At 47.7% G+C, this 24,963-nt stretch overlaps 1 protein-coding gene across 7 annotated transcripts in view; it reads left to right on the forward strand.

Moving 5' to 3' along the window:
* The window catches only part of SLX4IP (SLX4 interacting protein), a 210,919-nt gene extending 195,945 nt beyond the window's left edge, over positions 1–14,974 (forward strand). For 4 of the 7 annotated variants that reach the window (XM_069547082.1, XM_069547086.1, XM_069547081.1 and 1 more), the window contains 2 exons: positions 11,815–11,918; positions 13,000–14,974. In XM_069547082.1, coding sequence (XP_069403183.1) covers positions 11,815–11,918; positions 13,000–13,306 — 411 coding nt within the window. In that variant the 3' untranslated portion in view covers positions 13,307–14,974. The remainder of the gene's footprint in view (positions 1–11,814; positions 11,919–12,999) is intronic. The other 3 variants (XM_069547084.1, XM_069547083.1, XM_069547087.1) reach the window with 1 other exon arrangement.
* The last annotated feature ends 9,989 nt before the right edge of the window (positions 14,975–24,963 follow it).

A 24,963-nucleotide genomic window follows, 5' to 3' on the forward strand; every position in this document is an offset into this window, starting at 1 on the left:
GCTGACTCAGTGGGAAAGACCCTGATGCTGGGAAAGATTGAGGGCAGGAGAAGGGGACGACAGAGGATGAGATGGTTGGAAGGCATCATCAACTCAATGGACATGAGTTTGTGCAAGTTCTGGGAGACAGTGAAGGACTGGGAAGCCTAGCATGCTGTAGTCAGTCCATGGGGTCGCAAAGAATCAGACATGACTTAGCGACTGAACAACAATACCAGATTAGCAAAGAGCTAAACACCTGACCCTCTGTGCTAGTGAGCTTCTGAAGAAGCTCCGTTCTTATTTTTCGTCTCTCATTTGCCAACCCAGCTTCATTTTCCAGCTATAAAAACTGAAGTACCAAAGAGTTAAGTGACACATCCTCGTTTAGCCAGCAAGTCAGTGATGGACAGAGGGACACAGCAAAAGCATAAACTCGTGACCTCCTGTGGGAGATCTGCTCACCACCATCCACAGGGGGAGGAGGGAGAGACCACCCAGTTAAAATGCCTTTCTTTCCAGTAGCTGCCAGTAGACTCCCAGTGAGACACTGTTTTGGAGGAAGGACCCAGCCACTGCTCTAAGGTGCAGAGGATTTGGGAAACAGCAGATTTTTCAGGCTGGGTGCCTAAAAGTGCACACAGGCTCTATCTAGAACACCCACCGTGAGAGAGCGCAGACCGAGACGAAGTGCAAGGGGATCCTGTCGGGAACGTTCATTAGTAAACAGATGATTTAGAATTCGGTGCTTCCTTTCCCAAGCTAGCAAGGCCGTATGTGGGGCGAGGTTCCCAGACTCGTCCACAGAAGCTGTTGCTATCATGAGATTGGAGACTTGGAAAGGGGGTCTCACTGTCTGTGTTCGAGGGAGATGGGAAGAGCTGTTCCTTCTGTATCCCTGGGCAGAGGGCCAGCTCCGAGCAGAATTGTGAAATGAGACAGTCATCTAATGGCTTTGCTCAGGCTCTCACGCCTCTTTCCCACCAACAGCCAGGCTCGTAGTGGTCCTCGCTGGCCAGGCCTGCCACCCCCCAGCTGTCCCGCGCGTTTCCTCACCTCTCTCCTCTCCCATCCTGTCCAGACTCACCTGCTCGGCCGCAGGAGGCGCTGGGGTAGAGATAACCACCACCAGTGAAGGGCTGGCGACCTTCCTGCAGGTGCTGGCAGTTTCCAGCCCCAGGCTTCTGCGCAGGAAGTTATTTTTGAATAAGAGGTAGGGTAGTTCTGCCGGGGTGATTGCCATTAAGTTTCTATTTTTCACAGCTGTTTCCCTTCAACTTTTAAACTGGGCATTAAACCTCTGATTCATGAATCATCTGAATTTTTTTTTAAAGGGGGATGTGAATTTTTATGTTTTTCTGGCGAAACTATAACAGCTCTCCTTTAGTTTTCAGAGTGCTCGATGAGCACCTTCCCTTCTTTAGAAGCACTGGTTGCAAACCTACATATTCTCTCGAGCATCCAAATTCTGTCACACTTGTGCAGCACCAGAGACTCAACTCTGAGGCCCCAGGTTGTTTAGGATTTATCGTTAGGCTCTCGAGGGTTAGATAAGTGTAAACTGGAAAATCCCTGTGAAATGTGTACTGCCTGCAAGATCTCTTCCTTGATTTTTTTTTCACTAATTTCATTTTCAGGCTAGCATTCTTCGCAGCTATTTTACTGGTACTCCCAAAGGTCTGTACAAGGTAGCTTCATAGTCGTCAATTGAGAAGACATGAAAACTTTTTAAAAGTATTTTAAATTTTTTTTAAAAAACACGCTAGGGGGTCTGCTGTTAACCCAAGTAGCAGTAGCAGCAGCAAACATGTGCTCCTCTTCGCCTTAGAGATGTGTCCTTTCATGTGAGGGTAGGGAAGCAGAGGGACCAGGGGCCAGAGGAGCCTGCTGAAGCAGAAAGGGTTCCCGCTCACAGTGGGAACTGGGCAGATGACAAGGCCTCATGGTCGTCAGTGTCCTCATCTCTGAGATGGAGGAGGGCGTGTCTGCCAGGGGAGCATCCCAGGAGGACTGGTCCCTCTCCAAGTGCTTCTCTCTGTAGTGTCTCAGGACAGCTGTCCTCCACCATTATCACAAGTAGAGAAAGCATCTGCTGGCCGCAGTGGGATCCATGAGACAACAGTTTCCTCTTCATTCCCCTGTTTGCTGTGGTTCCAGTGAGTCAATGCACACATGTCTATTCCTGTATTTCTTTTCATTGTTCGTGACTGCTCCATCCCACCTGATTTTTCCTTTTCACTGCCTTCACTTAATTAAATACCAAATAATGTAAGAAAATCTTAGAAGTGAAATTTGGGAAAGAGAGACCTCTTCCTCATTTTAGGACCGTGGCCTCTGCATGGCCACGTTGCAGCAATAGTCCAAGACTGTAGTCATTGTCATAGTTCACGCTCTATTTGGGCTACTTGGGCTACTTGGAATTCATCAGGCATCACACAAGAATAACTTTTCTTTGTGCTTTTATTATTGTAAGGTCATGAAAAATTGAAAGTAGTTTCAGTTTATTACTTTAATATTAGTATTTGCCCCCCAAATAAGCTAGTAAGATATAACTTTTGCTTTGATTTTTAAAAGAAATTTTTAAAATTTATTTTTGGCTGTGTTGGGTCTTAATGGCTATGCACAGGCTTTCTCTTGTTGCAGTGAGTGGAGGCTTGCCTCTCGTTGCAGTCCATGAGCGTCTCATTGCAGTGTCTACTCTTGTTGCAGAGCATGGGCTCTAGGCATGCAGGCTAAGTAACTGTAGCAAACGGGCTTAGTTACCCCTTCGCATGTGGAATCTTCCTGTACTAGGGATCCAGCCCCTGTCCCCTGCATTGGCAGGTGGATTCTTGACCTCTGGACCAACAGGGAAGTCCCTGCTCTGCTTTTAATTGTTTGCAAAGGACTTTCATTATTTGTGAAGGGCTGTTGCATACAATAGCTTGTTCCGTGCAGCAAACCCAAGAAGAGATGATATCAGCCTTAAACCTTTTAGTTTTCAAGGAACAGGAAAGCTAACTAAATGGCTTAGGAAAAAAAAGGAAGGTTTTTGGCTCATGTGCCTCAAAAGCCCACACTGTGGGTATGTTGATCAGAGGCACAGACTTTCATCAGGACTGTATCTCACAGTCCATTGGCTCTGCCTTCCACGCTGTTTGACTTCATGCTCAGCCTGTGTGTGGTAGTGGTCCTGGTCACTCCAGGCCCCAGCAGTCCATGCGTCTTTGTGAGGCTCACAAATTCTGGACTTGACTGGCCTGGCCTGGGTCACAGGCCCACTTCTGGAGTCAGGCTTGTACACGAGGCCTCCTGAAATGCCTGGACATTGGAAGGACCTTGGGGACATGATTCCCTAAGAGAGAAATCCGTTTCCAGGAGATGGTGAGTGCCCACTGTGTAACCATCATTATCCCCCCACTTTAAAAAAGAGTAGATGAGGAAACTGATGCTCAGAGAAGACAAAGGGCCTGTCCAGACGCCACAGTGACATAGTGCCAGGACAGCAGATGACCCCGGGCACGATGGGGAGGGTGCTGTAGGGGACCAGGCCTTCTTCCTCAGTCCTGGCCCAGCTAGATGTGTGGCCCGAGACACTTAGCCGCCTGGGTCTTGTGGCATCAAACAGGGACACAACCTGTCTGTCAGATACTCAGTGAGGCCCCAGTGAGGGGTTGGAAAAGGACTTTAATCACCTAAGCTTCCCATAGATACAAAGCATCCTTCACCTTCTTATAAACCCAGATGGTCTGTGCAGGCATCAGATTTTCTTTCACAACAATGTCAAGAAAACATGTTCAGCCCTTTCCAGTTTCCAAAGTGTGCTTCATACACCTCGCTGCAGTTAAATTCCCTGCACCATCATGAACCAACTCTAAGGGGCTTCAGGAAGTGGCTCTGGGACCAGCCATCAAGGGGTCCGTTCCTTGACTTCTGCCCCCTTTGCCTCTGTGCTCCACCCCGCATCCCAGGAGCATGGAGCCCGTTTGATCGGTTCTGAGTGTTCCATTCTCAGCAGATGTGATCATGAGAAATTCAGAGACAGCCACGTTATGACTGTGACTTAGGCTGCATATTCTGCTAGTCCATGGATTACCTACTTTTAAAATGTCCTGGTTGAGTTGTTAATTATTTTCATTTGGGAGTAAACAAAATAGAATCCTGCTAAAGCTGAAACTCCAATACTTTGGCCACCTCATGTGAAGAGTTGACTCATTGGAAGACTCTGATGCTGGAAGGGATTGGGGGCAGGAGGAGAAGGGGACAACAGAGGATGGGATGGCTGGATGGCATCACGGACTCGATGGACATGAGTCTGAGTGAACTCTGGGAGTTGGTGATGGACAGGGAGGCCTGGTGTGCTGCCATTCATGGGGTCGCAAAGAGTCGGACACGACTGAGCGACTGAACTGAACTGAAAACAGAATCTGAAGAAACTTGTGTATAAAACCATGAGAAAATGGATCCAACTCTGAAAAGATAAAGACTGCGAGTACCATACTGCTACATTAAGTGTTACTGTGAGAAAAATTCTTAACAACATTGAGGGTCTTTTCTTCCCCTTCTCCCTTTATTGCCTTCATACCCAACAGGATGTTTTCAGTCCTGGACACAAGCATTTGGTGGGACGGCTCTATCATACCATCTAACCGGGGCTGAGAGGGGGGGCCCGTGCTCCAGGCAGCAGGTGGGCGGCGTGGCTGGTGTGGGCTGTGACACTCGTGCCCACACAGTGCCTGACCTCACGGCCTCCAGGCTCTGTGCCCCTCGGCTGGCACTGATATCCTGGGGGTCTGCAGCATGACATTCCCAGCAGAAGCCACGCTCTCAGGTGAGCAGCGCTCGGTCATGCTGCTCATCCGCCAGTGGGACATGGTAATGACAAAACTCCTTGTCTCCCCAGGCGGTTTTGAAGGTGGCATTGGTGAATACACACAAAGCTTCTAAAGCAGTGCCTGGCACTCAGTTTCAGGTTCACACGTAGTGGCTGATCACTTCTGGCCAGATAGGCCTGCTCCAGAGTTATCCCTAACTGCATTACCCACCTGGCCCAGTCCAGCTACCACCCTGTGTCTCTGCTTCCCCTGTACTGCAGAACTCCTCAAAGGTGTCATCCGCACCTGTGCTGGCCAGTGCTGTGGCCACCAGCCACATCTGGCTGTTAAGCAGGTGAGAAAGTACTGGAAGTGTCTAATACACCCCAGATTTCAAAAGCAGTCCACAAAGGTAAACTCTCTCAGTAATCGTATATTGATCACTTGTTATGAAGATAATATACAGTTTCCTTGGTGGATCAGGGGTACAGAACCCGCCTGCCAATGCTGGAGACATGGGTTCAATCCCTGGGTTAGGAAGATCCCCTGGAGAAGGAAATGGCAATCAACTGCAGTGTTCTTGCCTGGAGAATCCCATGGACAGAGGAGCCTGGCAGGCTACGGTCCACGGGGTGACAAGAGTCAGACACGACTCAGTGACTAAACAACAGCAGTGTGTTACTGAAATCTGGTGTCGTCAATTTCCTGTTTTTTTCACTGGTCTCTGGAAGATTTAGTTGCCTGCACAGCTCAGGTTATATTTCTACCTGAGAGTCCTTGTCTCCACTGTGCCTCCGCTTCACTCTTGAACCCCTTCCAGGCACACTTAGGTCCCAGCACTTCACCAAAAATAACTTTTGTCAAATCACCGTCCTCTAATAACTTTTCAGTCCTAAATGTTCAGCAGGCTTAGACGTGGTTGTCACTGTTGATGAAGCCCTTTTCTCCTGTTGTCTCCAGGGACACCAGGTTACCTTGCCTCTTCCCTCTCCTCCCTGAAGATTCCCTCCTAGTCTCCTTTCTGAATCCTCCATGTCCTCTCAACCTGTTTTCTCACCCAAGGGCACTCCCCCGGAGCTCATCCACACAAAGCCTTTAAGTGCTTACCACCTCTGTGGACTTCCCAGTTTGGTGTCTGCAGACAGAACTCTCTGGAAGCTGTAGGTTAACCACCTGCTCAGCATCTCCATTTAGACGTCCAGGACAGCTCTTAAAGCCTACATACCTAAAACGGGCTTCTTGGTTTCATTTCCCCAAGCCTGCCCGCTGCCGCCCCCAGTACTTCCTATATTGGTAAAGGGTAACTTCCCTCATCCAGCTGTTTAAACCAGTACTTCTTGTATTGTTAAAGGGTAACTTCCTTCATCCACAGATCATGGAGTTATCCTCAACTTTTTTTCTCCCTCTCACTCTTTGTATCTAGTCCATCAGCTCATTCTGTTGGGTCTGCTTGATTTCCAGTCAAACCACTTTTCACCACCACCTGCCTCCTCCAAGACCTGCCATCCTCGGGTGGACCATTACAGTAGCCTCATCGCCGGCCTCCCTGCCTCCCCCTCTTCCCTCCATTATACCCAAGGTGATCCTTTCAAAATACCAAGTCTCTTTTCTTGGGATCTTCTAGTGGCCTTACCGTCATCATCAACACATACATACCTACACACAATATTTGTGCACCTCTCCCCTGCCCCTCTTCTTCATAAGTGGCCCATCCTCCACACAGATCTCTGGGAAAAGCTGTCCTTCATACCTACCACAGCCTTCCCTGACCACCCAGCAACCCCTTCGAGGTGCGTTTCTCCTCGTGACACTGTCATCAGCTGACACTGTCTGTGTGTTTGCTTGCTGTCCTCCCCACTGGGATGGGGACCCCATGAGAGGAAGAGCATGTTCTCTGGGTCCATGTACTTTCCAGGTCTAGGTCCTCAAGGACCTCTTGCAGTGCCGGGCCCCGAGTCCAGTGGTGCCAACTGGATGACTCTGCTCAGTTTTCAGTTTCACACCCTTGTAGGACAAGAATTTAGTAACTCTGCTGGGCATCAGGATCCCTGGGAAACTTACCTAAAATTCACATGCCCTCACCCCACCCCACTTTGGAGACCCAAAATGCAGTAGATTCTGGGGTCGACTCCTGCACATTTTTGAACAAGCTCCTCAGGTTATTTTGAGGCCTGACACACCTGGGCCACCCTCTGCCAGATGCCGCCGCGGCGAGCAACTCTACACTGTGTGCCTGTCACTCTGCTCTGAGGATGGCACTTCCATGTGTTATCAGCAGCCCTTGAGTCACCTGGGAACCTAAATGTAGCTCTCGTAGCCCCACCCCAGATCTTGTGAGTCAGAACTTCCAGGGACGGGTCTCAGGAATCTTTTCTTTTTTTTTTTTTTTTTTTGTAAGCCTCTGAGAGCAGCCAGTCTTCCCACTAGCCTTTGGGAGGCTCAGCTGCACTGTGTGCACTCCTGGAGGAGGATGTGAATGAAGAGTGAGTATTTTTAATGTCCCTTTAGGCCAGCTTCACTCCCCATCCCTCATTAACCCAACAGTATCCTATTCAAAAGTAGTCATACTCAAGTAAGTAAATCCTTGATTTGTCCACAATTTAAACTTGCTCTGTGATTTGAACATCCACCAGTGTTTCTAACTATTGGGTTGGCCCAAAAGTTTATTCAGGTTTTCGCTGAATGAACTTTTGGGCCAACCCAATATATTTCAACACAACTCATTCTGGTGGCTACTTTCTGTGTCATCTTTTGTATCTTAAGAATTTAAAATATGTCTCCCAGGTCAGACTGGACAGCACTGGAGGTAATGCCCACCCCACCATACTCAGATTAACCTACTCAGCCTTCGCATTGAACCCGTGCTGGAGCACGTGGCTTTGGCTGTCCTCAACTTCATATGCATACACTCTGGTCTCCAGAGCATCCCCAGGGATGGAGGCAGGCCTGACCGCTTGCTCTGGGCACCCACATGGGCTGCTGAAGCTGCTGAGGAGGGTATCTCCCTAATTAGACTTCTGGGTCCAATAGCCTTGCCCTACTGCTGTTTTGTTTTTTGTTTTTTTTTCCCTGAAACTGTATGTGTACAGCTTTATAAGCCAACCCAAATTCCATGGACAGATGAGCCTGGTGGGCTACAGTTCATGGGGTCACAAAGAGTCAGACATGACTGAGTGACTAACACTTTCACTTTCACGGGTGGAAATTTTTAAAACCACAATCCTCAAAGTACTACCAAAGATAAATAATTGAGAGAGGGGGCTGGCCATAGTTGCAGCATTGTATTCCTTAGCTGGACTCCGAGCTAGCATCCAAGTGGTGAGCGATCACTGGTGACCGATGAGGGCCCAAAGCAATCCTCTTGGCTTACCTGTCTCCTAAATCCTGAATCCCCGTGGGGTGCTCTCTCTGGACTTTGGACAGCCTGTGCTGTGCTGCGCTATGCTTGGTCGCCCAGTCGTGTCTGACTCTTTTCGACCCCATGGACTGAAGCCCGCCAGGCTCCTCTGTCCAGGGGATTCTCCAAGCAAGAACACTGGAGTGGGTTGTCATGCCTTCCTTCAGGTGATCTTCCCAACTCAGGGATTGAACCCAAGTCTCGGGGACAGCCTACCGGTAGCCTTTTGAAGTATGTTGTGTTTGTTTGTCTTCTTTGCAGATAGTGTCAGGGTCGTTAGTCACATAGAATCTGGAAAGAAGCAGTGTCACCCAGGTAAGCCCCGGAGGCACTTGATACCTTCACAGCCCTAAGAGTCTTGCCTCTGGATAAGCTACAGTTGCATTTTGATGCCAGATGTGAGACACCATTAGTAATCAGGATGAGTCCCATGGGATATCCTGTTCCCAGGTGAGAGCTGCTTCCCTAGAGTACTTGTTCAGGGCACCGGGAGGCTGCAGTGTGGTGACCAAGGGGTGTGAATAACCCTGGAGATGTGAGAATGAGAGATTTCTAATGAGCTCTGACAGTTCAAGGGCTGAAGGAGTCTAACCTCTTTTTTCCCCTGCCCACCCAGTCTTCATACAAATGTAAATATGCCTCCTTTGACAAATTGACAAATTGCCAGATGTGGTTTTAATCTGTAAGCAGGAGACCCTGCCTTGCCTTTTTCTTTCTTTCTTTGAAAATATGAAGTCACAGGCTTTGCACTTTTCGAGCTGGACATTTCCTTCTGTCACTCTTGCTGCTGCTGTTGTTGTTTTTCTCTTCCAAGGACATTTTCCTCCATTGTTAGAAGAATTCGGGATGAGAGTCCATTGTCCTGTTTTTTAGAGGTGTTTTTGAAGTTCCCATAGGAAATGCAGAGTGCTCTTTAAGGTTAAAAAATAAATAAATCGAGGCAGCGGTTGAATCCAGTGTGAGATGCGAAGAGTGTCTGTATCACGGCCTCATGTTTTGTGGTCTGTGCAGTATCCATTGTTGTTATTTATGACCCTGTCTCCCTCCGTTGTGGACTTCTTCCAGCCTTGGGGAATTTACATCATTCCTAATAGGAAAAGGCTTTCTGGTTCCCACAGAGTTGTTCAAAGCCTGACTCATGCTCCTTATGTTAATTGTGCAGCTCTGAAACTACAGCACTTTACAGGGTGTGGTTGTAAGGGGGAAATCTACTGTACTTACAAGGCATGTTTAGAAGCGTTTCACACATAAATCTCAATCTCTGTCTCTCCCTCTCTTCCTCTCTTTCTCTGTCATTTAACTTTTAAACTAACACTTTTGGGTCAACAAACCTAGACAGTGTATTAAAAAGCAAAGACATTACTCTGCCCATAAACGTCTGTATAGTCAAAGCTATGATTTTTTTTGATATTCTTGTACGGATGTGAGGGTTGGACCATAAAGAAGGCTGAGTGCCAAAGAATTGATGCCTTTGAATTGTGCTGGAGAAGACTCTTGAGAGTCCCTTGGACAGCAAGGATATCAAACCAGTCAGTCCTAAAGGAAATCAATCCTGAATATTCACTGGAAGGATTGATGCTGAAGCTGAAGCTCCAATACTGTGGTCACCTGATACAAAGAACTGACTCCTTGAGAAGATCCTGATGCTGGGAAAGATTGAAGGCAGGAGGAGAAGGGGATGACAGAGGATGAGAAGGTTGGATGGGCATCACTGACTCAATGGACATGAGTTTGAGCAAACTTCAGGAGATAGTGAAGGACAAGGAAGCCTGGCATACTGCAGTCCTTGGGGTTTGCAAAGAATGGAACACGACTTAGCGACTGAATAACAGGAAGTCTTAAGGGAAAGAAAAGGGACTAGCATTAAAATGCAGTGAAAGTGAAAGTCTCTCAGTTGTAAGTCTGACTCTTTGCGACCCCATGGACTATACAGTCTGTGGAATTCTCCAGGCCAGAATACTGGAGTGGGTAGCCTTTCCCTTCTCCGAGGGATCTTTCCAACCCAGGGATCGAACCTAGGTGTCCCACATTGCAGTTGGAGTCTTTACCAGCTGAGCCATACGGGAAGCCCCAAAATGCAGTATAATCCAATAAAACCAATTGTATTCTGTTTACTAACTCTTAAAACTGACTTGGGTTATAACTAGACCCTGAGTGACATTGGTCCAGGTCTAAAACGCCGGTGAGTTCATGAGAGCAAAAGGTTGGTGCTCAGTGGTGCAGGGCAGTGATTGGACGAAGCTCATGGCATCACTCTGTGGGACATGCAGATATGATTCCAGTGGCTGCAGCCTACCAGGCTCTCTGGGGTGTCAATCTTACTTCCAGTGTAGGTCTGCTGGTACCTTACCAATACCACTCCTTGTGGCAGCAACATTTTACTATAAAATTTGATGGAGAAGGGTACTGAGAAATGTACTAGCAATTGATAGAATTTAACACCTTGTCTGAATTATCTATGTGCTAACCAAAAGGAAACAACTTTCCAAAAGAAAGAAATTGGTCAATATTGATGAGGGTTGGGAGATTTTAACTTTTTATAGCTACTTCTTTATGAAGCTTCCATGTGTATGGATAGATAGATAACCTCAGAACTATCTAAAACCATGTTAGTGCTGTTATTTTAAGGGGAAAAAAACTCGGGAGTGTTTTAGTAACCAGGAATCTCAAAATCTGGTTTTCAAAATACCAGTATTGGTAGGCTGAACTCTTGACATTTTTTGCAAAGGCCATACTCTGTTTTTATAGATAGAGAAGATGTGAGAATTCTAAAGTTCATCGGAGTACAGACCCCTGTGGCCCCAGGTCTCTCTGGAAGGCCAGGCCCACGGCCACATGGTCGCCTGACTGGGGCATCCTCACATCCCAGGCCTCAGAGCTCTCGGTTCTGGCCGAGAGTTCCCGGATGGCTTGGAGTCACCATCTTGCCTGTTTGTGGCACACATTCACGAATGAAACGTGTACTTGGAATCCAAGTGAAGTGGTGGTGTTCAGTTGACAATTTGGGTCCGCCTCTGTGACCCCATGCACTGCAGCATGACAGGTGTCCCTGTCCTTCACCATCTCTCGAAGCTTGCTGAAACTCATACCCACTGCGTCGGTGATGCCATCCAAACACCTCATCCTCTGCCATTCCCTTCTCCTTCTGCCTTCCATCTTTCCCAGCATCAGGGTCTTTTCTAATGAGTTGGCTCTTCACATCAGGTGGCCAAAGCATTGGAGCTTCAGCTTCAGAATCCATCCTTCTATTGAATATTCAGTATTGATTTCCTTTCAGACTAGCTGGTTTGATCTCCTTATAGTCCAAGAGACTCATAAGAGCCTTCTCCAGCACCACAGTTTGAAAGCATCACTTCTTCAGTGCTAAGCCTTCTTTATAATCCAACTCTCAGATCCGTACATGACTGCTGGAATAACCATAGCTTTGACTATATGGACCTTTTTCGGCAAAGTGATGTCGTTTTTAATACACTGTCTAGGTTTGCCATAGAACATTCTAGACTGAAAAAAATTAAAATAACCTAACACTATGTAGTTTCATCCTGTCCTCACCAAACTAAATCCGTTCACTGGGGTATTTGGAGTGGAAATGTTTTCCACCTGTGCAGTTAACAGATTACTGGTTGACTTTGTTGTCTTTTGCAGCAGCCGGGACGAGCTCTCCACGGAGCGACAGGGGATCGTACTGGGTGTGTGGAACAACTACTTCCTCCCGGGGCAGAGCCCAAGAGAAATGTTCTGCAAGAAATGTAGGTCCCGTGGGTTTCCTCTTCTTCTCTCCAAACTGTCTATATAGATGGGGACACAACATGAGGGCTAGAATTCAGCAAGAGTGCCTAGACCCTAATCACAGAAGCCCTCAGACACTGATCCTGTCCAAAGTCACAGAGTTGGGACTTTTTCTACTTTCCAGACTTTTTCTCTTGCTTTCTGGACAGGGGGAAACAAGGCCTGGCTTCACAGGTATGTTGCAAGGAGTAATTAGTGGCAAGCACTTTGAAGATGAAAAGCACCTGTTGATGGTGTTTCGTGCACCTTTCCAAGCAGCCCCGGACAGATTGGGAACCATGCGCTGCCTTCCTCAGGGGCCTCTTCTGACCCTCGTGTCATTATAATAATCTTTGAGAGAACGATAGCTGTAGTAAGAATATGAATACATGTATTGGTTTCCAGATGAAAGCTGAACCTAAAGAAATATTTCAGCCTCAATATTTTGAGTTCAGTGGTCCAAGAAACTTCTTTCCATTCACAAGTCTACAAATATGTGCCAAAATCTCTGGTCTGTACAATCTCCCTGGCCAGCTTCTATCCTGCACCTCCAAGTGAATGTCACACAGTACAATCTGCTTTATCTGTTGTATGTGTGTTATAGAAAAGGGAACGTTTAAAAAGTTTCTGTGTGTTACAGAAGAGTGTGTATGTGCGTAAAAGAACATGCTTGTATGTACACAAACACACACAGAGGCTTTGCTTTGTGTATTTGCTTCTGGGGAAAAAATCAATATATCAAATATAGGTAATATTGATATTTAACATCTGAAATGAATGCCTCTCTGCCTTAGTTAAAATATGAACTCCATTAAAATGCCATTGCCAATGATCAATAAGTAAAGTGTGTCCCAGTGTGTAGGAAACTGTGACAGCTCTTGGTTGATCCAGTCTGCATATCAACAGACACTTGGGATTTTTTGTGAGATTGGCCAGTGGGGTGAGGAGAAGGGAGGTTAACACATGCCTCCTGCTTCAAGTGTAAGAAATATGACATGGGGACTCCGAGGGAAACCTGGCCATCACAGGTTTACAAATCAAAAAATTCTTTGTTTGTTTTAGTGTGAACAGAACTGAGACAAAAAGCAGCGCCGTGAGCGGATCTCGGAGCAACGGGCCCAGTGTGGGAGCATCCAGTGACTCCGTGGCTGCAGAGGGAGCGTGGAGGAGGGGGGGCCGGCCAGCCTCAGCCAGTCCCCCGGCCGTGGGACAGGCAGAGGATGACAGGAAGGCGTCTGAGACCCACCAGGGGCTTCCTGCTCTGAAGCTGGAGAAAGGTCATCAGGCCTGGCCAGGAGCAGCAGAAACCTCATCCCAGGGTGCGGTTGCAGACCGGGCTTCTAAGCAGGAGCCTTGTCTGTGGCTGTGAGTCAGCATTCCCCAGTCCAAAGCAGAGTCCACGAGGGGCCGGAGCACCGCAGAAACGCAGGAAGCGCAACCCTGCGGGAGACGCCGACCACCACAAGAGAGTTTCTCTTGGAAGTGATCGATTAGCCCCGAGGGAAATAATAGTGGGAAAAGGAAAGCTGCCAGGGTCCTGCCAACTTGAGAGCTGTCAGATCCGGGGTTGCTTTTGAAACAAGATTTGGCAGAAACTGCATCTAATGAAGAGTTGCATGTTTTGGAAAACTCTCTCCTCCAGACATCTTACGAAAAATAAGCCAGGGCAGGCACAACTCAGCCACAAACACTGAAAGCTTAGCTCTGACTCAGGGCAGCCCAACCAAGAAAAGAAAAGGGTGGAAGCAGCTACTTGCTCACAGAAGAGGATTGCAACCTCATCGTGGAGGATGTCGTGACCAGACCTGGGACAAATGAGCAGTGTGCCTAGAAGCCATGACTTACAGGAATTTAAATGATCATTTTCAGTAGAAGTTACGTACCTGTGTTGGACTTAACTTTCAAACCAGCAGCCTCCAGGAGCTTGTTCTGACAGCACTGTTCCTTTCTGGCTCACACTTTAACTTCAGAAACTTACTTTGGTGATAAAGAACCATTGGCTTTGTTGGCAGCGACAGCATCCATAAAGGAAGCGCAGGAAGAAACCAGTGGTGTGCCTCGCTGCATCCCTAGATGAAGCCCGCAGTGACCGTGGTGCTCTCTTTGCCGGCCAATCCTCCTGCCCTGCAGCCTGAATCAGGCAGCAGTGGAGCAGCAGGCTTGCGGGTCACCCCATCTGCTTGCGGGTCACCCCACTGCTTGCGGCCCCAGCGTCATATCTGAAAGTGTGTGAGAAAGGCAGAGCCTGGGCCCCACCCAGACCTACAGAATGAGAAACTGGGTGATTCTGAAACATGCTCAAGTTTGGCAACCCCCGGGCTAATTGCAGACCCCCTTGGACTGATTCCTGCAGCCTGACTGTCCTGGCCCCTAGCACATCAGCAGGGCCCACATGTGGACATGCAGCCGTCATGCCCCCTCGGACTTATGAAGCACCTGGCTCAGGGTGTGAAGTACTGGTCCCATTTAAGCATGGTGGCCACAGCGCCCTGGGAGCTGTGACTGCACTAAGAGTTGCAGGATATTTACATATAGTTTGGCCTGACATTAGGGGGAGACATCAGAGAGGCTTGTTCTTTCTTGTAGTTCAGGCATGTCCCTACCCCTTGCCCCTGCCCCCACCTTCAAGACTCTGGTGAAGTTCAGAACAGATCCAAGCCCGAGGGGAATTCAGTGGGCAGAGTTTGCAGTTCCCCACTTGGAAGGCAGCACGGGCAGCTTAGATTTCAAACCAGGAGCCTTCCATTTGCAGGATCACCCACTGTTGTCTCCAGTGGGCTTGCTGAAATGTCATGTAGTGAATCATAGCAATGACTTATTTTGGATGGACAACTACAGTAGGTTTTCTTAACCAAGTTTTATTCTGAAATAATGAAGGAAACTATATTCAAAGGCCACCCATCAAATGTGTCTTTTTTTCCTGCTCAACATTGGGTGGTCCTTTGAAGTAATACCTCCTCCCTAGTAACACGGAAAATCAAGATATTCCCCAAAGTGTAGGAGTTAGAAAAAAAAAAAAAAGACCAACAAAATAAAAGAATATGGAAATGGATACAGTGTAAGTTCATGCTTAAGATTAATTAGTGGTTTCTTTCTCCCAGCTCATTCTGTCCGTCCCCAACTCTCCTTTCCTTAGATTGTAGGGCAGGACTCCTGAAGAGGCAGCCGAATATCATGGCACCATTTTGAGTCATGAAGCTAAGTCTTCCTTGCCATGCCTGGCTGCAGATGCAGGCCCCTTTCTTTGATGCTCCAGACTCTTCTGGAGACTTCTTCCCTTCCTGGGACCCCAGCCTCAACATCCCCACCAGGAAGGCGGCCCTGCCTACTGACGTCTCTTCCTCTTCCCTCCTAGCTATTAATCCTGCCCCAGGTGACTCCGTTCACTGGGCTCCACAGTAGAAGAGGTAGCCCAGCAGAATACCAACCACAGTGCAGCTGAGTCCACTCCTCCAGGAAGTGCAGACTGCACAGGGCAGAACCCTCCTGCGGAGGTGATAGAACATGGTCCGTCCTGAGCCCCGTCTCAGAGTCACCCATTTCCTGGGTGCTTGTCACTGAAGATGGGCTCACAGTGTGTCGTTGAGTCTTAAACAGAAACAGTTGTTGCAGTAGTTTAGGCAGAGAGGGCACAAAATAACAACCCAGGCAATAGGCCAAGAAACTGAGCTCCCTGGAAGAGTCTGGAATCAGGAAGAGCCATCCCAATAGCTGCTGCCTGCCCCAGAACTAGGGGAAGCTGTTTGAACTGGAGGCACCAGAGAAAGTTTTTATCAGGTTTTTTATTTCATTAGTTAACCTGGGCCTGGTGGTTAAAGCCAGTACTTGTATGTTTAATGATTATCTTTCAAGAAAATTCTTGGCTTTAGAGTTTGGTGTATTTGTGGATACGATGATGACTGAGTTTGGGACTTCCCATCTCCCAGTGCAGGGCACACGGGTTCAGTCCCTGGTCGGGGAACTGAGATCCCACATGCCGAGGGGCAGCTAGAGAAGGCCATGTGCCGCAGCTAGAGAAAAGCCTGTGCAATGCAGTGAAAAGCCAGTGCGGCTGAAATTTAAAAACAGAAAAGTTGTTTAAAGGCTGTGTCATTGCACTTTTGGCTGTAGATCAGTAGGGTCTTTCTCACAGCCTTCATGTCCATGGGTTTTAACAGTATTAGCAAAGGGACCAACTTTCCGCTTCTGCACAGGGGCATGTGCTTGAGGAATTTCGCCTTTAAGCATTTTCCTTCCACATGTCTGAAACACCCCTGGTTCTCTTGTTTCTTGAGTGGTTGTTTGATTCTTTGGATATTTGGAAGTTCAGAAGGGAAAATGGCTGCCAGGTTTTTTTGTTGCTTATTAGGTGGGAAATGAAGACTTGGTTCCCTACTGCTGGAAGTGGGTGTGTTTTGATATTCTTGATAATCTTAGTAATTCATCTTCAAATCTGAGACTCTGTCAGTATTCTTGGTTAAAAAGAATAAGTTCTTCAGCCACTCACTTAATAACCCAAATTAAATGTATATTCAAGTGCCTGTAACTCTGATGCTTGGAAGAAATATGGACCCTATTGATTAATGTTATAACTTTGAACTCCCTAACTTTCTCAACGTCATGGCTTCTAATTCATCTCCATGTGCTTCCAAATGACTTTCTAATAGATTGGGGTTTTTTTTTTTAATATTCATAAATGTCTGAGAACAGTCAGTGTGACTTTTCTTCCACATTTTTCTTTTCTTTGCTTCTGGAGGTTACGTGTCATCCAGCCATGCATGTAAATTGTGAAATGCAAAGGAGCAAACTTTAGGGCAGAGAGGAACAAATGTTACAGCTTTTGTTCACTCATTTTAAATGAAAAAAGTGGGAAAATATATTTCATTTTATAAAAAGAAAGAGTCCCAAAAGCCCTCTGTAGTTTTATTTATGAAGAACATAGCTTCTCTCTAAAAAATGTTTCTCAGGATATATCTTGAAAACATCAGTGGGATCAGTGTGTTTGCTTTCAGTGTCTTATTTGGACTTTAACCTGAATTGTGCATGTTGGTGGCCTTTGACTTCAGGCCGAGCTGGGAGAGGGCAGCACACAGAAGGGAAGGGAACCATCACAGGAGAGTGCTGGGGTCACGGCGCCGCCGTCCCGTGGCCTCGAATTCACTCCGGGCAGGCCCCGCTGCAGTCTGACACAGTTCTGGTGACTGGTCTTCCCGTGGCTTTCCTGAGAGGCAGCACCGCTCTCCAGCATGCTGTGCTATGGCTTGCATATAGAAATCCTTTTCATTTCTTCTTTTCTTTCATGAGGAAATTTCCATGCATGGTTTGTCAGGACAGGAGAGTTCAAACCTTGTTATTGAAATACAGATCAATTGAAACGTGTTGGAACAAGTAGGGAAAGAAAGTTAAGCTGATTTCTGTTAAACAGTTTAAAGTCTTCTTCGGTACCAAATAAATTAAGCATTGTAAAGTGAAGTTAATTCAGATAATCACTCAGGGCAGAGGTCTAACCATATAGATCATGGGTATTACAATTTATGGTATAATTAGATCCTCAGAAATCTGCAGAACTCCCTTTCAGTTGGTTTCTGAGTTTACTTAACAAGACACGGAACAAATACATGTCAATGTGCAGCTGAACTGAGGGGACTGGAGTGGATGAAGTTACTGCCTTTAACTGTCAAGAACTACTCAGTTTCAGGGTTGGATTGAATCATGTAAGTTGTGTTATGCAGCATGATTGCTGTTACAGTAACTTATTAAAAATCTTGTTAATTAAACAAATCAGTAAAATGAGCACCCGACCAGGCAACTAAGGGTGTGTTTTTGTTTTCGTTTTTCTAATTGTGGCTGCTCTGGGCCTTCACGTCATGGCAGCGTGCAGGCTCTTCATTGCGGGGTGCAAGCTTTTCTGGTTGTGGCACACAGCCTTCCCTAGATGTGGCACTCAGGCTTAGTTGCCCCATAGCACATGGGATCGTAGTTCCCCAACCAGAGGTTGAACCCACGTGTGCTACCTCAGAAGGCAGATTCTGAACCACTGGACCAGCAGGGAAGTCCCCTAACGGTGTGGATTTGACAGAGCCCCGGAGTAGATGTTCTTCAGTCAAGGGAGACAGCCAGTCGCTGCCTTCATCACCAGGCGAGCTCTCTTCTCCCACTGACCTTACTCTCTTGTTTGGTTTCAGCTACTAAAATAGTTTCCCTGGTGGCTCAGGTGGTAAAGAGTCTGCCTGCAATGCAGGAGACCTGGGTTCAATCCCTGGGTCTGGAAGAGTCCCTGGAGAAGGGAACGGCTACTCACGCTGGTATTCTTGCCTGGAGAATCCCATGGGCAGAGGAGTCTGGCGGGCTACCATCCATGGGGTTGCAAGAGTTGGACACAACTGAGCGATTAACACGCACTAAAATAGTTTCAATGGTTGTGCATTCCTAAGGGATGAAATTTGTGTGTAGTTGTAAATGAACCTATTTCATGAATAAAAAATAAAATTGTTTTAGTGTGTATCACTTTCCTTTAAAGCAAGTGAATTAATTAACCCCAAAGAATATGCATTCAAAATACCCTTTTCTGAACACGCAATTTAAAATTATCTTTTATTCGTTGGAGACTTTTTCCTCCTTGGAGCAGTTCTGATGGTTTGACGACTGTTAAAATAATCAAAGGAGCTCCTCATTTGAACCATTGGCCCTAAAACTTTAGGCCTGGAACACCCTGTGCAGATGTTGTGATTAAATGTAAGATTAGGGGTGGTCTTTACAATGTAGCTATATTCCCACTTCTCCCATTTGTGAGCTGAGATAGACTCCTCTAGTGAGGGGTTAAAGTATGTGACCTTGACTTCTTTCCAGAGAATCTTGACATTTCCCAAGGGGATTCCTTTCCATTTTCGAAGTGCAGCACTGAGTGAAGTCCTGGGCCGCCTCTTTCTCTGCGCTGCCTCTTATGACAGATTTCGAGGCCTCTCTGGTTGCTTGCAAATATATTTGCCTTTGGATCCTATACATAATTTTTTAGAAGCATTTCAATATCAGATTGGGATGATACACCTGACTAGTTGTGCGGAAACGCTGAGAGCCACTGCACCCAAGCCATTTCTTGGTGTTTCGGTCACAGGCCCCAAGTGCCAGCCCAGGAAAGCCACTCTTCCCTGTCTGCTGCTGCTGCCAACCCTGGTACTTTGCCACCAATTGGTTCTTGTGGTTTGGAGACAAGTCACATAACCTCCCAGGTCTCGGTTTCTTCATCTGTCCAATAATCTTTAACAGTAAGTGCCACGCCTGGCTCCGTAGAACCCCAAGGTAAACATACCACTCTATGCGTTAAAACTCGTCTGTTTAAAAATGGGTTCAGAGTACGGACACTGGCCACACACTGGAAGGACCTTCTGGGTCATCGGCAGCTTCTAGTTAAGTCAGAATCCTTGAGATTTGGCCTAGGCATTGGCAGTTGTAAAAGCTCCTCAAATTCCCATGAGATGCCATAGTTCAGAACTGTTTAAAAGTAGGGGAGGCAGTTTTTGTGTGTCTCAATACTGGGTGCTAGAAGAGGCAGGGTCTACCAAGAGCTGAGTATCCTTGAGCAGAAGGGCTTTGTGCAGGTCGGAACTGGGCCTGACAGACAGCGGTGGGGCACTGCGTGGAGCACAGGCAGCTCAGCTCGGGCTCTGTGACGCCCTGGGGGTGGGGTGGGGGTGGGGATGCCCGGGGGAAAGGGGGCACGTGTGTACGTGCAGCTGACGCACTTTGCTGTACAGCAGAAACTACCACAACGTTGTGAAGCAGGGATACTCCAAAACAAACCGAAACGTCTCTACTTTGACATGCCTGGAAAAGGCCTCGGTGACAAGGTACCAGTAGGCCCACGTTTTACTCCTGCAGAGAGACCTGTTCTCTCTCCTGCAAGTCCCCCACATTAGTTAGCTCTGGAGCTTTACACTCGACACATCAGAGCCCAGCTTCCTCTTTGCTGGCACTGAGACGTTGTTACCCTCCTACAGAAGATGGGTTTTTAAAGCACCTAAGTAATTGTCTGGGCTTTGCCTTTGATCCATGATCATTAATATCATTAATAAGCTCTCAAAAGTGCGTGTGAATCTCAAGTTCACGCTTAGCAGGGCAGTGGAAGAAAGAACGCTTTTAAAATAATTTGGCTCAGAAAGCACATTTGAAATAACCCTGTGGGAAAAAGAGGAGAATTTCTCATCCTTGGAAGGATTACCTAGGACAGAGATGCTGACCTTGTGTTTTAAGTTCACTTACATTTCGTAAAGCCTCATTCATCCCCCAGCCTGATTTATTTTCGGAGGTGAAGCAGGCTGTGGGAGGGGAGTCATGCTATGCAGTTTTCGTGTTTGCCTTCTGTTTTGTTTTGTTTTTTCCACAGTTACCCAAAGATCATAACATGCATATATTTCTTTAAAAAAAAGAAAAAAGGCTGCTTCATGAGGTTTACTACAGCTTTTCTCTCAGAAATCAGCACCGATGAATTCTTTGCTCTGCAGGCTTCCACAGCGATCCAGTCCCAGAAGGCGAGGTGCCCAGGGCGAGCGGAGCAGTGACCTCTGGGGGGGAGAGGTCAGCTGAGCAGCGAGGCTCAAAAGGGAGGAAGAAAAAGCAGCTCCTCAGCGGGGAGTCTGACTTGCTTCGGGGCAGAAGAGCTTTTATAAATAAGGTCCCAGGCTCCCACGCCCTCTCGCCAGTCTTATGTTACCAGTCCGGTCTCTGCACTTAGACACATGCGCACACACTCATGGACACACACACACACGGACACACAGTCAGACATACAGACACATGGACACACTTAGACACAAACATTCTTGGACACACAGACACAGACCTGCAGACACACACATTCAGGGACACAACGTAGTGGATGCGCACACACACACAGACACACATTCAGACATAAAGACACAGGTACACACTTAGACACAAATGGACATACGTACATAGTCATGATCACAGACGCACACCCTCATGAACACAGACACGCACCCTCATGAACACAGACGCACACCTTCATGAACACAAGACATACAGACACACACTGACACAGTCATACACACAGATACACATACACATTCATGGACACACTTAGACACATTCATGGACACACACAGACATAATCACGAACACAGACACACTAGTGGACACACAGGCACACAGTAGTGGATGCACACATAAAGACATTACACATGGGCATACATACACACATCTACACAGTCACACACGGCACACGATGCACTGGTGGACACAGACACACTAGTGGATGCACACACTGATAGACACTCATGGACACATGCACACAGACACACTCATGGACACAGACACATTCATGAACTCAAACATGGACACATCTACACAGTCACACTCACGGACACAGACACGGACACAATCCTGGATACACATTTGTGGACACATACTCATCAACAGACAAACGAGTGGACATGTACACACAGACATGCTCACAGACACACCCGGGTGGACCCGGCCCCAGCTCTCACTTGCCCCGCATGCCTCTCTCCACCTGCCTTTGGATCTGCGGTTGGACAGACAGACAGATCCTTCTCCAGAGGAGCAGGTGATGGATTGGCTGGGGATTTTTCTAGGCCCAGTGGCTCCTATGGCCCTTTCAGTTCCTCCACAGGCTCAGCTGGTGAGAAGAATGTGGAGTGCTCGTTCCCAAACCCACCGTGGGTGCCTGGGAGGACTGAGACCAACCCATCCGTCTGTGCCTGCTGTCAGAGGGAGGAGGGGGATGGTCGATCAGGACGACCTCCAATCTCCATGGGACACACAGTGCCAGAGCTGGGAATGTGTTCTCGCAGGAGGGGCCTGGAAGACCTTCCCCAAATGATGCCGGTGTGGACAGGGGCTTGTGAAACCGCAGCTTTGCTTTGCTGTGTATATTCTCCTTCGCATGCTTGCCTGTGAGCCTCTTGCCGTGCCCTCTGCTCCGTGACCCTGCAGAGCAGGGTGGAGCCTGCCTGGGCGGAGCCGGGGGCATCTAGAAAAGCGTCCTCAGGCAGCTCCGCCATGGGAGGAATGACTCGGAGTCAGAGACATGGGTAACAGGTCTGCTGGTGGCTGGCCGGGGGCAGCGCTCAGCATCTTCTGGCTCTTCTCAGGACCTAATGCAGAAACCCCTTGTGCTGAATCCCTTTCCTATTTTGAATCTCTCTGACTTCTGTAACCAGCCAGAGAAAACTCCCTGCTTTTAAATCTCCACTTGGATAACCATTGCATTTTAAGATGAACTGATTTGGGAACTTTAATTATGTAAAAAAAAAAAAAAAAAAAAAACCCTTCACAGTAGGACCTAGATTAGTGTTTGGTCAAATAACTAGGGGCTAGGAGTCTCTAGGGACCGTCCACCACCAGTTCCAACAGCCCTTGGCTCTTCTCTAACACAGGTGCAGTTCAAAGGAGAGAATGAGGGGCTTCCTCGGTGGTCCAGTGCCACCAAGTGAGAAGAAGGCCATGCTGCCAAGGCAGGGGGCAAGGGTTTTGATCCCTGGTCTGGGAACTAAGATCCCACGCATTGTGCAGTATGGCCAAAAGATTTTTTTTAAGTGTGAATGGAGACAGTCATTGAAATCTAGCTGGACTTCACGTTTTAACGAATTCTGGTCTCATGTGACTTAGAAAAATACAGAGTGCGTTCTTTCTTGCTGCCGTCCCTTTCTGTGAATACTGACCAAGTGACACACATTTCTTATCATCATTTTGCAGATGGGGAAACTGAGGCACAGAGCATTTTGGAAACTTTCACGAGTTAGTAAGTGGCAGAACTGAGAATCCAGGCCTGTCTAAACCCCAAAGCCCAGTGACTGCTACTGAGCCACAGTGGTGTGAGCCTAACACTGCCCAGGCAGAAGATATTGGCGCCAGCACTCAAGGAAGAAAGTGCTGCAGGGGAATCAAGGGGGTGTGGCTCCGGAGTGCAGGCCCTGACTACTCAGGGCTCGGTTGCTGAGAAGGTGAAAGTGACAGGCGGCCAATCAGGCCGCAGTGGAGGCCTGTCTGTTTCAGTTTAACCACAGTTGACTTACTGTATTGTGTTATTTCAGGTGTATAGCTTCAGATGCTTTGCTTTACAGATAATCACAAGATACTGACTATAGTTCCCTTTGCTATACAGTAAACACTTGTTGTTTATTCTATATATAGCGGTATGTATCTTTTAATCCCATACTTCTATAATAATTTATCCCTTCCTCTCCCCTTTTGCCTTTGGTAACCACAAGATTTTTTTTCCTCTGGCTGTGAGTCTGTTTCTGTTTTACAAATAAGTTGGCTTGTATTATTGTTTTTTAGGTTCCCCATATAAGTGCTCTCATATGATATTTATCTTTGTCTGGCTTCACTTCGGTATGATAATCTCTAGACCCATCCATGTTGCTGCGAATGGCAATATTTCATTCTTTTTGTGGCTGAATAATATTCCATATCACATCTGCTTTATCCATTCATCTGTTGATGGACAGATGTCTTGGCTGTTCTGAATAGTGCTGCGATGAACATTGAAGGTGAAAGTGTTAGTCGCTCAGTCAGGTTGGACTCTGCGACCCCATGGACTGTAGCCCACCAGGCTCCTCTGTGCATGAAATTATCCAGGCAAGAATACTGGAGTGGGTTGCCATGCTCTTCTCCAGGGGATCTTTCCCACCCAGAGCTCAAACCCAGGTCTCTCACATTGCAGGCAGATTCTTTATTTACCATCTGAGCAACCAGGGAAGCCCCTCTATCAACACTGAGGTGCATGTATCTTTTTCAGTTCAGGTTTTCATCTTTTCCAGATATATGCTCAAGAGTAGGATTGCTGGATCATATGGTTAGCTCTGTTTTCAGTTGTTTAAGGAACCTCCAGACTGTTTTCCATAGTAACTGCATCAGTTTGCCTTCTGTTCAGGCTTTTTTACCGATGTTGGGTCAAGAACTCACAGTAAGCAAACGTAAAGATGCCAGCCACGGACGCAGCTGAGCGATGCGGGAGGCCTCGCTGAGCGCCCCACCCCCATACTCCTTTTCTTTTATGTCTTGGCCACTTCGTCCTTAGTTTTGTGCAAACCTGTTGCTGTTTCACATTTGTGCTCTTCCTTTCTGATTGGTGCTGCCTTGGATTCTCTCAAAAACACTTCCAGAAACCGTCCTGCCAAGCCAGAGAGGCCCCGAGGATATCTGACTGTCATCGTCCTGAACTTGGGGGTTGTACATTTCTGTCTCCAGGACGGAGTTTTCCTAAATGGGTCCTCGAGGGTGCCTTGGCGCATAGGAAACTTCAGCATAAAGCGCGTAATTCTGGGCTCCCCAGCATGAGCAACAGGTTGAAGACGTGGGATGCGCTCCTGCCCCTCCTCGGCGGGTGGGGAGACGTGGAGGAAACCAGTGGCCCACGGGCGGTTCCGGGAATCCCCGGATGTGTCTGTGCTGGCCCTGGCCATGGATGGCATCACGTTCAGCCGCCTGGGAGCTTAGTCCTTTAACTGCTCGGGTGCTGTTTGCTCTATAGCCTGCCCTGGAGGCAAGCATGGTGGAGGGGGTGTGAGAGCAGGCCTGCTGCAGTGGCAGTCACCTGACCCCGCCCGCCCCTCCCAGCTGCCACCGATAGACCCTCTTGAAAACCCGGTGAGGTGCGCCTGTGCGTGCAACGCTGAGGGCGGGGCAAGATGTAGGCGGCTGTCGCTTGCTTTCCTTTCTCACCCTCTTTTCCTGCGATTCATTTTCTAATTCCGTGAAGCAGAAACTCAAAAGGAAATCCTAAACTGGCCAAGAACAAGGGACTCGCCTCCAAAGGAGCGGGGCCAGGTCTGCCTTTGCTTTGGGGAATGTGCATTGTTCGTGGCGTCGTAAAGCTGTCCGTTTCTAGGCAGAGTCTGGAGCAGGCAAAGCTCGGATGGTCACACTGACTTTGTGGTGGCATCCTGTGCCTTCATTTTGGTTCCCTGCTCACTTCCCAAGTCTGCATCTTTGACAATCACATTAAGGGCAGATTCTGGAGATAAACCTGACAAATCCCCAGAAGACGCCGAAAACACAGCAACC

Source organism: Ovis canadensis, chromosome 13 (genome assembly GCF_042477335.2).
Source record: "Ovis canadensis isolate MfBH-ARS-UI-01 breed Bighorn chromosome 13, ARS-UI_OviCan_v2, whole genome shotgun sequence".
Taxonomy (NCBI): Eukaryota; Metazoa; Chordata; class Mammalia; order Artiodactyla; family Bovidae; genus Ovis; species Ovis canadensis.